Source organism: Wolffia australiana, chromosome 2 (assembly GCF_029677425.1).
Source record: "Wolffia australiana isolate 7733 chromosome 2, ASM2967742v1".
Lineage (NCBI taxonomy): Eukaryota > Viridiplantae > Streptophyta > Magnoliopsida > Alismatales > Araceae > Wolffia > Wolffia australiana.
In genome coordinates, this window is record NC_135836.1 from 1,895,924 (window position 1) to 1,912,570 (window position 16,647).

Genomic DNA, 16,647 nt, shown 5'->3' on the forward strand with positions numbered 1-16,647 from the left:
AGAAATTGGTAAAAAGCCCTGTATTGTCAGGTCAAACCGGTCCCCAGTCCAAAATGTCCAACCCTAAACCCGAGGCTGGGCGGAGCTCTTGACCGCTTACGGTCCAAGATCAGCCTCCGTAGAAAAATCCAGGCCTTACGCAAAACCATTAATCGCTCACGGTCCAAGCGTAACAACCCTCTAAGTTTCATACACGAGAAGAAACTGGTAAAAAGCCCTGTATTAGCAGGTCAAACCGGTCCTCGGTCCAAAACTCATACGGAGGCTGCTCTTAAACCGTGAGCAGTTACGTGCTCCGGCCAGCCTCGGGTTTAGGGTTGGACATTTTGGACCGAGAACTGGTTTGACCTGCTAATATAGGGCTTTTTACTAGTTTCTTCTTGTGTATGAAACGTAGACGGTTGTTACGCTTGGACCGTGAGTGATTAATGGATTTTGCGGAGGCGCCGGATTGTTAGACGGAGGCTCTTAGACTGGATTGTTACGCTTGGTCGGAGCTCTTAACTGCTCACGGTCTAAGAAACTGGGCAAAAGCCTCCATTTAAGTTTTACGCTTGGACCGTGAGTAATAACCGTCTAAGTTCCAAGCGTAATAACCGTCTAAGTTTCATACACGAGAAGAAACTGGTGAAAAGCCCTGTATGTCAGGTCAAACCGGTCCTCTGTCCTAAATGTCCAACCCTAAACCCGAGGCTGGCCGGAACTCTTAACCGCTCTCGGTCTAAGAGCAGTCTCCGTATAACAATACGAGGCTCACACAAAACCATTAACCACTCACAGTCCAAGAACAGCCACTATCTAAGGTTTTGGGAACTGGTATAAATGCCCAGTTGGGATAGAACAGGATAAAACTAAACTCTATGTAAATATCAAATAATAATAATAATAAGAAAAAAGAAGACTAATGATAATAATAATAATAAGAAAAGGAAGACTAATAATAATAATAAGAAAAAGAAGACTAATGATAATAATAATAATAAGAAAAGGAAGACTAATAATAATAATAAGAAAAAGAAGACTTACAATAATACTAATAATAATAAGAAAAAGAAGACTGATAATAATAATAATAATAAGAAAAAGAAGACTTACAATAATACTAATAATAATAAGAAAAAGAAGACTGATAATAATAATAATAATAAGAAAAAGCAGACTTACAATAATAATAATAATAATAATAAGAAAAAGAAGACTGATAATAATAATAATAAGAAAAAGAAGACTAATAATAATAATAATAATAATAAGATGAAGAAAAAGAAGAAGAAGAAGAGATAGTCTGACTCAGATGGGAGGCTACAACGAAGCTGGAGCTTCCTCTGCCATGGCGGGGGGCGTCGTGCAGGGCTTCTTGTCCGGTCTTGGCTCGTCGGCTCTGCGCAGGAAGATACCGTCGGCGTCGTCGTCGGCAGCGATCGCGGGTCATGGAGCCGATGGGCGCGTCTTGGTGCGTCGATTGGGTCTGATTCAGCTCGTACTGCTCGGAATCGGCGCCTCGATTGGTTCTGGCATCTTCGTTGTCACCGGGACTGTCGCCCGCGACGCGGGGCCTGGTAATACTCGCGATTCCAATCGCAGGGTCAATTTTCTCTTTGAATTTCGTCTTTTGGCCTCTTATTTTATGTTTTTTTTTGTTGTAATTCGATCGGAGATTTTGAATTTAGCATCTGAACTCCGATTGTTGCGATTGGTTGGCCTTCGCCTTTTTTTAATCAATTACGATGTTGCAGAGTCGTTTGTTTGTCGATGGGTGTAGTTTATTTTGCGGTTAGATGCATCATCCCTAGAAATTTTTATGATTAATTTCTCAGGAATGGTCGGAGCAGTGCAAAAAATAGTAAGAAAAAATATGAGAATAGATCGTCTTTCTTCTTGTTCAAGGTTTTCGCAGGGAAGTGCTCCCACATCCGCCGATTATAAAGAACATGCCCTCATAGATTATTTCTGTTAAATCCTGAAACGCTGATCAGATATGTACTGTTCTCTTGTCCTTTTTCATTTTTTAACCTTTCTTGCAACTTATTAACTCTTGAGAGAGATGTTTTCCATGCGTCTGTAACTTTTGGATTCTGATATGATTCCCTATGGAGAGATATCACAGCAGTTGCCGAGAGAATAGGAAACAATGTGGGTCTGCTTCTTGAATTCAAGGATTTCCGAGAATTGCAATATCTAAGAAAACATTAGAAGATTCAAGAGCTCAGGGAGAGAGATCGACGGTAGTGTTGTATCAGAAGAGATCAGCAGGGAAACAGAAGGAAATGGAGGTAGTGGCTAGGACAAGCCGGATCGGTCTTCTCTGTCTTTGGTGGCAAGAGGATCTCCCGACAATCGGCCCGAGCTCTGACTTCAGTTCCAAGAAAAGACCCGCCCGCTTCTATTTCAGGGTCCCTTTTTATCTATAGGTGGATCATTCCACAGCTATCCCTTCACAGGTGGCCTGAAGGGCTAGGTGTGATTTCTTTTTTTTTTAATTTTAAAAAAATGTCCGGGGTAATCCCTTATCAGATTCATAGGAGAATGATTACAATTGATAGCTTTCCCCTCTTGATCAAGGTTTTCGTTGGAAAGTGCCGCTCAGATCTGTGGATAGAATCAAAATCCAATCATATTTTCTCTTCAATCCCATAATATTTCTCGATTGAAAGAACTTCTTGTCCTTGTTTTTATCTTCCGCACTCACTGGCTCACTTGCTGATGGTTTTCACTCAGCTGTCACCTTGAGTTTCATGAGGAAATGATTATGGTTGGTTGTTTTTTCCCCTTCATCAACAATTTTTCTGGAGATTGAAAATCTTGAAATTTTTCTGGAGAATGATTATGGTTGGTTGTATCTTATTGAAGAAAATGAATGCTTGAAATTTGACATACCCTTTGTCTTCTTTTTTTCTTGTTCTTGAAAAATAATTGAGATCCGCATATTATAGTGAAACCCTTCATTTATTGCTATTCAATCATAAAAGATTGACCAATTTAGGGAAATTTTCTTCTTGTTTTGACCTGCTTCACTCAGTCGCTGATACTTTCAATGCAGCTGTCACCTTCAGTTTCATTATAGCCGGAATCGCCTGCGCTCTTAATGCCTTATGCTATGCCGAGCTATCTTCATATTTCCCTGCTGTTGTGGGTGGAGCTTACCTCTATTCTTATGCTGCGTTCAATGAGTTGACTGCCTTTCTTGTCTTCACTCAAGTGATGGTTGACTATCATATTGGAGCAGCAAGCATAGCACGTAGCTTGGCGAGCTATTTGATGGCCACCCTTGAATTAGTTCCTCTATTCAGGGATTATTTTCCCAGCTGGATAGGAAAAGGAGGCAAAGAGCTTTTCGGAGGAGCTGTATCCATCAATCTTCTCGCTCCTGTTATACTTATAATTTTGACGGCCATTCTTTGTCAGGGTGTTGGCGAGTCATCTATGGTGAACTCTGCTATGACGGTCGTGAAAGTAATATCTCTCTTCCTGTCATTTTTTTCTTTTTATATATATTTTTTATCACTTGGCCCAGTAGTGAATTTATTTATATGATATTGATGACAAGAAAGAGAACAAAACCCATACATAATAAGAAATTGGACACATAAAGGTAACCCTGTAAATCCTTTATTGATACCAGTCTTCATGCAGGTTGTCATCGTCATTGTTGTTATATTTGTTGGAGCATTTGAGATAGATGTATCTAACTGGACACCATTTGCGCCAAATGGTGTCAAAGCAGTTGTAACTGGAGCTACTGTGGTTTTCTTTGCCTTCATCGGATTTGATGCTGTGGCTAATTCAGCGGAAGAGTCGAAGAGGCCTCAGGTGATTTGACAAGTATTCGGGTTCCTATTATTTTCACTCGTATCAGTGGAATCGTGCTTTGAATTCCTCTGACTTTTGTTATGCGTATATCCTCTAGCTTTGATTTCCTCAAGGCACTAGTTTCCAAAATTTGGTTTTTAAATGGGATGGTTCAGATAACAAATATGAAGACTGGAAGAGACAAGAAAAATGATCGGATGCGGATCAGTTTCTCATGTCTCAGAACATGTTTTGATTATTTTATGTTTCTTATCAAACTGTAAATAATCTACTCAATGGTAAACCTTTTTATGGGAAATTCATTGCAATTTTTGTCTTTTTAGTAGAATTTTACAGCTACTTATGGCGAAAACTCTGAATGAGATTATACAGTTGACTAATCACTCACTACTAGTTCTAAACTTTTTCTCGGTAGGCCCTCCTGCCTGGAGGTATTACTGCATTATTTCCCTTGTTTCGTTTTTTAATCGGATGGTTCAGATAAAACGAAAACTCCAAGGGTCATAGATGATTCATATCAGCTTTTTTATTTTCGAGTTTTTTATTTTTAAAAATTGAATCATTTTCTCTTATCCGTAGATCCTGTTTTGCATTTTCTTCCATTTTAATAAGAAACTTTGCTAAACACTTGAAAAATGTTGTATATGAAATTTACAAGCGGCTGAATACTTGTAATTTTTTTAAAAATTGTAGTTTTTATTGTGATATTTTTCTCTCTAAACTCCAAGAAATTTTTTTTGATCTGAACTCAATTTGAAGCCATTTATAGCTTAGTTGTTACTCCTACAACTTTCGCTTCCTAATTAAATATTGTCTTTTTTTTCAAACTTATGTACGAAGAGAGATTTACCAATCGGTATCCTAGCAAGCCTTATTGTCTGTGCCTTGCTCTATGTGGGAGTCTGCTTAGTGGTAACAGGAATGGTACCATATTATCTCCTCGGAGAAGATGCCCCATTGGCTGAAGCATTCATCTCTAAAGGCCTCAAGTTTATTTCAATCTTAATAAGCATCGGTGCCATAGCAGGCCTCACCACAACTCTCCTGGTCGGACTTTTCGTTCAGGTGCCTTTCATTTACGGCGGTTTGGGTTTGAATTCGTCCAGGACGACAACGAAACATCATTGTCATCTTCTCTTCATTGCCTTGTCATTGTCCCATTCATTTCTCTTACAAAAAAACTAGGTTTTTATATCCCACATGACAATGATCAGAGAACAATGATGAGCCATCACCTTCTGTGTCATTTATCTGTGCATCACAATGGCCATGATGATGTCGTCAGCATCACTCGTCTGTGACTACGATGACAAGGACATTGTACTGTAGAGACTCCCCTTTCTCGCTATGTCTCTCTATCTCCACCCATTTTAGTCGAGAAGTTTTTATCCAGTGTGAGTCAATTATCTCTTTCACTCTATCTCTCTCCATCTCTCCTGTCTTTATCTCTCTCCATCTCACCTGTCTCTCTCTCTCTCTCTCTCTCTCTCTCTCTCTCCTTCCATCTTCGACTCTCCCCCATTTCTCTTTATCTTTCAATTTTCCATCTTTTAGTCATCCAAACTCATCCCATGCCATTGTCGTCCATTTTTTCACTTCAAATTCATCATCAGCATTGTCCCGCGCTTGTGACAATGGCAATTTTTGGACAATGATAAAAACTTCGTCCTGGGATAGCGAAAAGAGATGAAGAACTTTGAGGATGACGATGATTATGTCCAGTTCATCGTCCGCCAACCCTAACTGTAGGAGATATTGTAACATATTATTGATAAATTACTTTCATCTTAAGTCTTAATATATGTATATTTTTTAGGGCAGTCCCGTTTGTATCTGGGTCTTGGAAGGGATGGATTGTTGCCGTCAATATTTGCGGAAGTTCATCCTTCTCGACACACTCCAGTTAAGGCACAGCTGTGGGTCGGTGCAGTTGCAGGAGTCATGGCTGGAATTTTCAACGTTCGTATTCTCTCTCACATCCTCTCTGTGGGTACACTGGTGAGTTGATCTCCAACTTTTTGAATCATTTTTTTAACCTTACAAAATAATATTTCATTTTTTTAATTGAACATTTTTTCCCAGACGGGGTACTCAGTTGTTTCTGGATGTGTGGTGGTTCTGCGTTGGAAAGATGCGCCCCGCAGACAAACTTCTATAAAAGGTGTTTCCGCACGTCAGGAAGGGATCACCTATCTCATTCTGATTGCATTGTCTGGCTTTGCAACGGGTTTGTGCTACCGTTTTGGCGCCTCTGCAGCTTTTCCCGTCATGACTGCGTTAATTGGCATTTTGTCTACGGCTGCTCTCTACGTCCGACAGGTGAGACAGTTAGAAATTCATACTTTGTTCTTTTCAAAAAAAAAAATCATAATTTGCTCAAGCGTTGTTTAAAAGATTTCCGTGAGATTTAGGTTTTTACTTCTTAGAAGAATTTCTTAATCTTTTGATGGTATTTGGTCCCCAATTTTGTTCATCTTTAATTTTTGTACTAGTGAATTATGTCTTCCTTTGGAGATGGTGAGTTTCTTCTGTATATCTAGAGAGAGAGAGTTCTTGGCTGTCTCAATTCTTTAGAAGAATAATTAGGGTTGGTGAACGATGATGAATTCATCAGTCACTGTCATTCGTCATCCTCATCCACGTGTGGCTAGACCAATGAGATGACGATGACAATGACAAACGCAATGTCTATGGTTCTTGGAACTGGGTGATGATGATGATGACAACGACATGGTTAAATGTTCTGTCTTAGCTTGAAATGATGGATGAAGATGATGATGACCAGATGATAAAGATGATGAATTTTTTTTTTGTCAACTGATGTATGACTGTGACATGATGAGTATCTATCAACAGAAGGATGAAAATTACAGCTCATAAAAAATAGATGACAATGACAATGATGGTTAGTCATCACCGTTGTCATTGTCAACACTGAGTCCTATGAGTAATGTTTCATTCTTATACTTGTGGATGTATATCAAATTTTTTTTTAAGAAATTGTGGATATATATCAATCATGACGGCCAAGCGTTTGCTGGCTTATGAATTGATTACATGTTCTATAATTTTAATATATTGCGATATATATATATATATATCTGATGTCGCTGGATGAATAAGATCAAATAGTATTGATTATTCTTTACAATAAAATTTTTTCCCCCTATTAGGTTCACTCAGATGCGCCGGGTTTCAACTGCCCTTGGGTCCCAGCTGTGCCTGCCCTTTCCATCTTCTTTAACATCTTCTTATTTGCACAGGTTTGTTGGGAAATTTCTTGATGTGATCGTTCATATTCTATGTTGATGATACAAAATTTTTATTATTGTTTGCAGTTGCATGTGGAGGCATGGTGGAGATTCATCATCCTTAGCACGATTGCTATTGGTTTCTATGCTATCTATGGTCAGTATCATACTTCTCTCAAGGAGCATGATGATGATTCATCGGTATACCTCAGTGTACCCACAGCTGAAGCTCCATGATAGTTTCTGGTGTCAATAGATGAACTTCCTCTATCTCTATATGGAGATGTAGTACATGTATAGTTTGACTATGTCATATTGTCTATCTATATATCTGTCCGTATATGTAAACACATATGAACCTCTTTCTGGGTTAAATTCCTTGATGGGTTCTGATGAATCGATTTGATCTCTCTCCCAATATGTCCACAAGACTGATGATCAGAACCTGTATCTATTTTATCATCTGATTTCGATATCAAAGATATTTATTTTAATTCGATCCACATTCCTGTTCCCATTAATCTCCTCTGCGTTCATCTACCCATCTTTATAGGCATCTGCATGTCTCTCTCCTTCTCTAGAGATATTACCTTATCTTCATACACATCTGCATATCCATTGTATGATTTGATAACTATCATGATGCCAGTTTTCATCCTCTCTACATTTCTACTTGCATTTATCATGCATGTATAATTCTGCATTGGCACCTCCCGCATCCACCTATCAATCTGTATACCTATCTGCATGTCTCTCTCTTCTTCTACAGAGATATCAGTTCGTCTGTAAATGCATCCGCATATCTTTTGTATGATCTGATCTCAGTATCATGATGTCAATTTTCATCCTCTCTATCGTATGGTCTGATCTAAATATCATGATGTCAATTTTCATCCTCTCTATCGTATGGTCTGCTCTAAATATCATGATGTCAATTTTCATCCTCTCTATCGTATGGTCTGATCTAAATATCGTGATGTCAATTTTCATCCTCTCTATATTTTGTCCTCTCTATCGTATGATCTGATCTAATCTCAACATCATGATGTCAATTTTCATTCTCTCTAAATTTATATCTCTACATTGTCATCTTCTGCATCCATCTATCCATCTGTATACTTATCGACATGTCTCTCTCCTAATGAGATATCAGCTCATCTTTTATACACTTCTACAGATATATTATATGAACTAACCTCATTATCACGATGTCAATTCCATCCTCTCCACATTCCCATGTGCTTTTGTCATACATGTATAGTTCTACATGTCATCTTCGGCATCATAAATCCATCTGTATACTTATCCGCATGTCTCTATCCTTATTTAGCGATTTCCTTTCATATATATTGTATGATCTGAGTTCAATTTCATACTTCATACATCCCTGAATGCATTTATCATCTTCTGCATCCATCTATCCATCTGTATACATATCCGTATGTCTCTCTCCTATTCATATATTCACTCATCAGCACTCTTTATACATTCATTCGAGGAGGATGTTAAGAAGACAATTCTCTGATTTATGTAAGTTCCATCCAATGTGTCCTATCATATCATAGATTTATCAATGATATGCGACACCATGTAGTATAGATGCATGGACATAATTGCTATTGGAAATCCAAAGATAAATGAGTGAATGAAAATAATATTGCAAAGTTGGAAGTATTTAATTGGGTCGTGCGTACTGGCGGCGCAGCCTGGCCTTGTTCTCCTCCCACCAGACTCTGGCCTTGACCTCTCCATACATCTCTCGGCTGCGCATGATGCATCCTCTTGTCAATGTCATTATAATAATTTTAAAGATACAGTGATGATCTTGAGAATAATGATGCTGCTGCTGCTGATCATGATGTTGATGATGGTCTTAGTGATGATGATGATGATCATGGTGAGGTTGATGATGGTGATGATGATCTTGATGATTGTCTTGGTGATGATGATCATCTTGGTGGTGATGTTGATGATGGTCTTGATGGTGATGTTGAGGATGGTAATGGTGCTGGTGATGATATTTCAAATGATGATTCGTCCCAAGAACATCATTGTCATCACAATATAATGATACGAATGACAGTTTTGATGGTGTCAAACAGGGGAATGGTGATGGTGAGAACTGAAATTATATTGATGATAATCTTAAGAGTGATGATGGAAATGATGATTCTGGTGAAAATGAAGGGTACTGAAGAGTTCAATAGTGATGACAATGATATTAAAGATGATGGTTATCAGGATCTTGATGATGTTGATTATGATGAACTGGAGAATATGATAATGATGATCAACTGCAATAATAATGGTCTACATCTCAGGAGTGATGATGAAATAGATGATTATGTTGAGTATAAAGGGTGCTGAAGATTTCAATGGTGATGCCAATGATATTAACGGCGATGGTTATCATGATTTTGATGATAATGATGATTATGATGAACTGGAGAGTATGATAATCTTAAGAGGTACGATGAAAATGGTGGTTCTGTTGAGAATGAAGGGTGCTGTAGACTTTAATGGTGACAACAATGATATCAAACATGACAGTTTTCATGATTATGATGATCTGGAGGATACAATAATGATGATGCTTTTGAGAATTATGATGATCTTGAGAATAATGATACTGATGAAGATGATAATCTCCTGAATCATGGTAATTATGATGATCTGAAGAAAGATGATAATCACGGATGAAAGTTATAAGATTCCACTGAGAGAGGTATGCCAAGAGTCTGATAGTATCAGAATATAAAAAATGATAATGATGATGGTCATGACAATGCTGATGATGATGATAATGATGATGATGATGTTTATTGGGAGTTGAACAGCACAGCACCTTATCTCGACTCGCCGAAGCTCTTGCTGACCATCCGGCAAAGATCGGATGGTCACGAACACGCCGGGCTGATCCTCCACCACCCACTCTACAAGCCTGCCCGGCGGCGCCGCCACCACCGACTTTGCTCCAGAAGATGACTCACCATGGCAACCATCTTTCCTTAAATTTCTAGAACTCTTTAAAAACATACAGAAAAGAAACAGTGATTAAAATTATTGACTGGCCATCTCTAACAAAATATTACGTTACAAATTTTTGTTTTGGAAGCTTAATTATCCTCTAATTTGGGTTCTGGAAGCTTAATTACCTCTGCATGAAGATGGGAAGAAGGTGGTGGGTGTGGGCAGTGGGCGCAGTATAAGTCTATAACTTTGTCACAGTTGGCGGTCCACCATTGGTGGGCTTCTTCCACGTCAAACAAGTCCTTCCTGGGAGTAGTTGATAAGTTTTAACAAAAGGGAAGAAAAAATAAGTCAGAGAGAGATGAAATATCAATACATGATGGATCTTGCTTCTCTCTCTCTCTAACATCATCCATATCTCTGCCTCTCTCTATCTCTCTCTTCCTCTCTCATTCAATCATTCTCACTCAATCTCTCTCTATCTTCCTCTCTCTCTCCTCTAGCCAAATCTCAGTTTCTCTCTCACTAAACCTCTCTCTCTTTCTTCCTCTCTCTCCCTCATTCAATCTTTATCTCTCTCTTCCTCTCTCTCTCTCTCTCTCATTCAATCTTTATCTCTCTCTCTCTCATTCAATGTTTATCTCTCTCTTCTTCTCGCTCTCATTCAATGTCTCTCTCTCTCTCTCTCTTCCTCTCTCTCTCATTCAATATCTATCTCTCTCTTCCTCCCTCTCTAACTCAGTATCTAACTCTCTTACTAAACCTCTATCTTTCGCTTCCTCTCTCTCTCTCTCTCATTCAATCTCTCTCTTCATCTCTCTTCCTCTCTCTCTCAAACTCTCTTTTCCTCTCTCTCACTCAATCTCTCTCCCTCTCTTCCACTCCCTCACAATCAATCTCTCTCTCTCTTCCTCTCTCTCTTTTTCTCACTCAATCTACCTTCCCCCTCTACTCTTTCCCACTCCTCTTTCAATCTATCTCTCACTCAATCTCTCTCTCCCCCCACTCTTTCCTACTCCTCTTTCAGTCTATCTCTCTCAGTCTCCCTATCTCCCTCTCTCTCCGTCTCTCTCTCTCTATGTTATGTTTTCTCCATTTCACATTCAAAGCTTTCGCCATGTCCAGTTTACACTCACAACCGAAGAGATAGTAATGATGATGATGATGATTATGATGATGATGATGATGATGACGAACCTGAACCTTATTTTGTCAATACGGTTTCTTCCTCCTGGCTCGGAAACCAAATTCAAGAGAACCCCTCGCTCCACCTCTGCCACCCATTCCTCGTCCTCTTCCCCTCCTTCCTCTTCTGAAAGATTCATGATATGGAACAAGTCAAGATGAAGATAAAGATGAAGAACAATAGAAGAATAATAAAAAATAGAATAATTATAAGATGACGACTAATTCTGAAGCTGTATAAGCAGAATCGTATTAATATTACTACTATTAGTGATAATAATAGTGATAATATGAAGAAGAAGAAGATGATGATGATAAAGATGAAGGTGAATGGTAAGAATAATAATAATAATGATATAAGAAGATGAAGGTTCATAGTAATAATAATAACGATGATATAAAAAGAAGAAGGAGAGTAATGATAAAATAAGGTGATGATGGAGTGGAGGAAGATAATGATTATGATAAGAAGAAGAGGAAGAAGATAATGAAGAATAAGAGGAAAATAATGATTATGATAAAGAAGAAGAGGAAGAAGATGATGAAGAATAAGAGGAAGACAATGATAATGATGAAGAATAAGAGGAAGACAATGATAATGATGAAGAAGAAGAGAAAGAAGATAATGAAGAATAAGAGGAAGACGAAGAGGAAGAAGAAGAGAACGAAGAAGCTGATGAAGAAGAGAACAAAGAAGCTGACGAAGAAGAGGAAGAAGAGAACGAAGAATAAGAGGAAGACGAAGAGGAAGAAGAAGAAGAAGAAGAAGAAGAAGAAGAAGAAGAAGAAGAAGAATTTGATGATGATGAAGAAAAATATAATGATGATGATGATGTGATGATGATGAAGAAGAATATGATGATGATGATGATGATGATGATGATGAATAATATGATGATGATGATGTGAAGAAGAAGAAGAAGAAGAAGAAGAAGAAGAATTTGATGATGATGAAGAAAAATATAATGATGATGATGATGTGATGATGATGAAGAAGAATATGATGATGATGATGATGATGATGATGAATAATATGATGATGATGATGTGATGAAGAAGAAGAAGAAGAAGAAGAAGAAGAATATGATGATGATGGTGATAAAGAAGAATATGATGATGATGATGCTGTGATGATGATGAAGAAGAATATGATGATGATGATAAAGAAGAATATGATGATGATGGTGATAAAGAAGAATATGATGATGATGATGATGATGATGGTGATAAATAAGAATATGATGATGATGATGATGTGATGATGAAGAATACGATGATGATGATGAAGAAGAATATGATGATGTGATGATGATGATGATGATGATGAAGAAGAATATGATGATGATGACGTGATGATGATGAAGAATAATATGATGATGATGATGATGATGATGAATATGATGATGTGATGATGATGATGATTATGAAGAAGAATATGATGATGATGATGTGATGATGATGATGATTATGAAGAAGAATATGATGATGATGATGTGATGATGATGATGATTATGAAGAAGAATATGATGATGATGATGTGATGATGAAGAATGTGATGATGATGAAGAAGAAGAATATGATGATGTGATGATGATGGTGATGATGATTATGAAGAAGAAGAATATGATGATGATGACGTGATGATGATGAATAATATGATGATGATGATGATGATGAAGAAGACGAATATGATGGTGATGATGATGATGATGATGATGAAGAAGACGAATATGATGGTGATGATGATGAAGAAGAAGAATATGATGATGATTATGTGATGATAATGATGATGTGATGATGAAAAAGAAGAAGACGATAAAGAAGATAATGAAGAAGAAGAAGAAGAAGACGAAGAAGAAGAATATGATGATGATTATGTGATGATGATGATGATGTGATGATGAAAAAGAAGAAGACGATAAAGAAGATAATGAAGAAGAAGAAGAAGAAGACGAAGAAGAAGATGAAGATGAGTTATAGTAATAAGTGCAAGAAGGAAGACTTGTTTTATCACCAAAGGATCCATCTCCGGCCGTCGTCTGCCGCTTCTTCTCCCTCCTCTTCTTCTTCAACCTCTTCGTTGCCTCCTCCATCGTCTCCTGCTCCCCCTCGCTGCCCATTTCGGCCTGAAACTCGCTCTTCGAAGCCGCACCAATACTTAGTTTTTTCTTCGTTTTTCTTTCAAAAAAAGAGGTGGGATTGAAGGGAAGAGTAACGACGTACGTGGCGAGCCAGCCCCTCCAACAAAGACTTGCTGCTTAGACCATTCAGACAAGGAACGCACCGGAACATCCTCTTCTCTCCTCCCTTGTCCCTTCTTCTCCTGTTGATTCCCTTCTTGCAGCTGAAGAAGAAGCAGAAGTTCGTATATATAGAGAGAGAGAGAGATAGAGAGATGGAGATTGAAAGAGAGAGAGTTAGAGAGATGGTGCTAGAAAGAGAGGAAGAGTTACAGAGATAGAGGTAGAAAGAGAGAGATTTAGAGAGATGGTGCTACAAAAGAGAGGAAGAGTTACAGAGATAGAGGTAGAAAGAGAAAGATTTAGAGAGATGGTGCTACAAAAGAGAGGAAGAGTTACAGAGATAGAGGTAGAAAGAGAGAGATTTAGAGAGATGGTGCTACAAAAGAGAGGAAGAGTTACAGAGATAGAGGTAGAAAGAGAGAGATTTAGAGAGATGGTGCTACAAAAGAGAGGAAGAGTTACAGAGATAGAGGTAGAAAGATGGCGGTAGAAAGAGAGAGTTAGAGAGATGGAGGTAGAAAGCGAGAGAGTTACAGAGATAGAGGTAGAAAGAGAGAGAGAGAGTTACAGAGATAGAGGTAGAAAGAGAGAGATTTAGAGAGATGGTGCTAGAAAGAGAGGGAGAGTTACAGAGATAGAGGTAGTAAGAGAGAGAGTTAGAGAGATGGAGGTAGAAAGAGAGAGAGTTAGAGAGATGGTAGTAGAAAGGGAAAGCGTAAGAGAGATGGCGGTAGAAAGAGAGAGAGTTAGAGAGATGGTAGTAGAAAGGGAAAGAGTTAGAGAGATGGCGGTAGAAAGAGAGAGAGTTAGAGAGATGGAGGTAGAAAGAGAGAGTTAGAGAGATGGTGCTAGAAAGAGAGAGAGTTACAGAGATAGAGGAAGAAAGAGAGAGAGTTAGAGAGATGGAGGTAGAAAGAGAGCGAGTTAGAGAGATGCATAGATAGAGACAGAGAGGAGTTTAGAGAAAGGGAGAGAGCGAGTTAGAGAGATGCATAGATAGAGACAGAGAGGAGCTTAGAGAGAGGGAGAGAGCGACTTAGAGAGATGCATAGATAGAGACAGAGAGGAGCTTAGAGAGAGGGAGAGAGCGACTTAGAGAGATAGATTGATGGGGCATGCTCGAGAGATGGGTAGATAGAGAGAGCATGTTAGAGAGATAGATAGACAGAGAGAGCATGTTAGAGAGATGGGTTAAGAGAGAGAGACAGAAATAGAAAGTTAACGAGAGAGAGATAGTGTGTGTTAGCGACTGTTAGAGAGGGATTTTGATATATATATATATATACATAAATATAGGTACGTAGGTAGATAAAAAGAGATTAGGGGAGAGATATTTAGAGAGATAGATAGATAGAGAAACTAGAGTTCGATAGATAGAGAGGGATAGGCTATCCCGGATCGCTAGTGGAAGAATATGTAGAGAGAGCTCGTTAGTGAGATAGATAGAGAGTTCTAGTTCGTGAGAGAGAGAGAGCTCGTTAATGTGATAGAGAGAGAGAGAGAACTCGTTAGAGAGATACAGAGAGAACTCGTTAGTGAGAGAGATTAAAGGAGAGCTAGTTAGAGAGATAGATGAAGAGAGAGGTCACGGAATCAGTGGCTGATCGGGTCGTACGCCTTAGAATTAGAAAGACAGTTTGAATTTGAATTCGCTGCGGTTCCTTGGGATTGACATTACCAAATTTGACTATATGCCTGGCTATTGAATTAATACTCGTTAATACAAATCTTCATAAAAACCTGATTCTCAAGCCGGATTATCCGGCTTAAAATGAGCCATTTCAATGAATTAAGTCTCCGAAAAAGCCAATAGTAAAATACAAATATGAAATTAGGGACTCAAAGCGAATAAGATTGGTCGGCTGAAAATGGCCGATAATATTGGATGAACGAACATTCAAAGCATTTTATAGTTTATCTATGAGATTTTCTGCGTCTTGTTGAAGACACAGGGAAGATAGAGAAATATGTCATTGAGTAGAGGTGTTAGAATGATGGTTCTCAACTATAATATTACAATTTTTTGAAGACCAAGTTTTGTGTCAGTTATTTGGCCGAGAAAGGAGTTATTGACGTATTTAGTATTGTATTATCATTATTGCATCACTAGCCTCAAAATCCTTTCTCGTTGGAGTTCATGCCAATGTGGAAAAACTCAGACTGGGTTTTGGTAAAATCAGGCTTAAACTAGGTTTTTCTAGTAGATTTTTAAGATCAATTCTGAAGATTATAAATTGAAGTAATATCAATTACTTATAACACCGTAACTCTAAATTCTAATGCAATCATCCCTCAAGATGTATGATTATTTCACCACAATGATGTGGGGATTTTCAACCATTACAGTGTTCATGTTTTATTAACATAGAAAGAAGATTTTATTTGAATTTCTAAAACCGTACTAATGGGAATTTCATATGTAGACAAAAGTGGTATATACATCTAAGGCATGCATTGTTTAGACAGAACTTTATTATTTGACATGCACACCTTGATTTCAGGCATTTAAATGCTGCAAGTAGGCCCAGATGACAACTTCCTGATGGCATTTGTGATGATTTTACAAGGTCTTCATGAGTTCTGGGATAGAGATATTTCCACACAGGGTTCTTCAAAGTGTAATTTTTTCTTATGATTTGACAAGGCCCTCACATCAGATCTTGTTTAAAGATACTACCCTACGCCGTTGATAGTTCATGATGATGACTTTCACATTTAGTGTTCACAAACAATAGTCCCATTGGTTCATTAGTGCCTTCCTAAAGGAGCAAGCACAAAAAGGAAGTTTAAATTTAATTGCATAAACCCAGTGACTTTTATATGGTAGAAAAATTTCTATGATAATAGTTACCATTCAATACAGATAAAATATTATGATAAATCAGATTTTTGAAAATTAAATTCTTTGCCAAAAGTCCTCTAGCAAAGGTAAATAACACGTGCAAACATCATACTCTCTTACAGTTTTAATAATACATTTTAATAACCATTTTATGAAAATTAAATTCCCCTCTTTGGCATTGTATTTTTTAAAAAATCTATAACTAATTAACTAAAGTATATATGTATACATTTACTGTAGTTTTTCCATTTAAATAAAATATAATTGAAAGAGACTAGCATAAATTGTATTCCTATCAATTGAGCCATTGTACACAAATAAGTTATTTTATAAAATAAATAATTTA

General features: G+C 37.7%; 2 protein-coding genes across 2 annotated transcripts; one reads left to right on the forward strand and one right to left on the reverse strand.

Moving 5' to 3' along the window:
* The first annotated feature begins 1,279 nt into the window (after positions 1-1,279).
* On the forward strand, positions 1,280-7,458 carry CAT9 (cationic amino acid transporter 9). Its single transcript, XM_078591646.1, has 8 exons — positions 1,280-1,559; positions 3,041-3,453; positions 3,634-3,810; positions 4,651-4,875; positions 5,632-5,808; positions 5,893-6,129; positions 6,984-7,073; positions 7,149-7,458. The coding sequence occupies exons 1-8, from the start codon at positions 1,295-1,297 to the stop codon at positions 7,296-7,298; spliced, it is 1,734 nt and encodes a 577-aa protein (XP_078447772.1). The 5' UTR covers positions 1,280-1,294; the 3' UTR covers positions 7,299-7,458.
* Positions 7,459-8,659: 1,201 nt separating this feature from the next.
* On the reverse strand, positions 8,660-14,302 carry LOC144714815 (protein Brevis radix-like 1). The gene is made up of 6 exons (XM_078589613.1): positions 13,440-14,302; positions 13,231-13,354; positions 11,229-11,343; positions 10,217-10,337; positions 9,907-10,085; positions 8,660-8,824 (listed from the first exon to the last, which is right to left on the reverse strand). The coding sequence occupies exons 1-6, from the start codon at positions 13,506-13,508 to the stop codon at positions 8,737-8,739; spliced, it is 696 nt and encodes a 231-aa protein (XP_078445739.1). The 5' UTR covers positions 13,509-14,302; the 3' UTR covers positions 8,660-8,736.
* Between the last annotated feature and the right edge of the window lie 2,345 nt (positions 14,303-16,647).

What these genes read in the sequence shown, in the direction of transcription:
- CAT9 (XM_078591646.1), top strand. Translation starts at nt 1,295, where the DNA reads ATGGGAGGCTACAACGAAGCTGGAGCTTCCTCTGCCATGGCGGGGGGC. An exon ending in CGCCCGCGACGCGGGGCCTG is followed by an intron (nt 1,560 to 3,040) that starts GTAATACTCGCG and finishes CTTTCAATGCAG; the next exon opens with CTGTCACCTTCAGTTTCATT. An exon ending in AAGAGTCGAAGAGGCCTCAG is followed by an intron (nt 3,811 to 4,650) that starts GTGATTTGACAA and finishes TTATGTACGAAG; the next exon opens with AGAGATTTACCAATCGGTAT.
- LOC144714815 (XM_078589613.1), bottom strand. Translation starts at nt 13,508, where the DNA reads ATGTTCCGGTGCGTTCCTTGTCTGAATGGTCTAAGCAGCAAGTCTTTG. An exon ending in GGCCGGAGATGGATCCTTTG is followed by an intron (nt 11,344 to 13,230) that starts GTGATAAAACAA and finishes TGAATCTTTCAG; the next exon opens with AAGAGGAAGGAGGGGAAGAG. An exon ending in CTTCCCATCTTCATGCAGAG is followed by an intron (nt 10,086 to 10,216) that starts GTAATTAAGCTT and finishes ATGTTTTTAAAG; the next exon opens with AGTTCTAGAAATTTAAGGAA.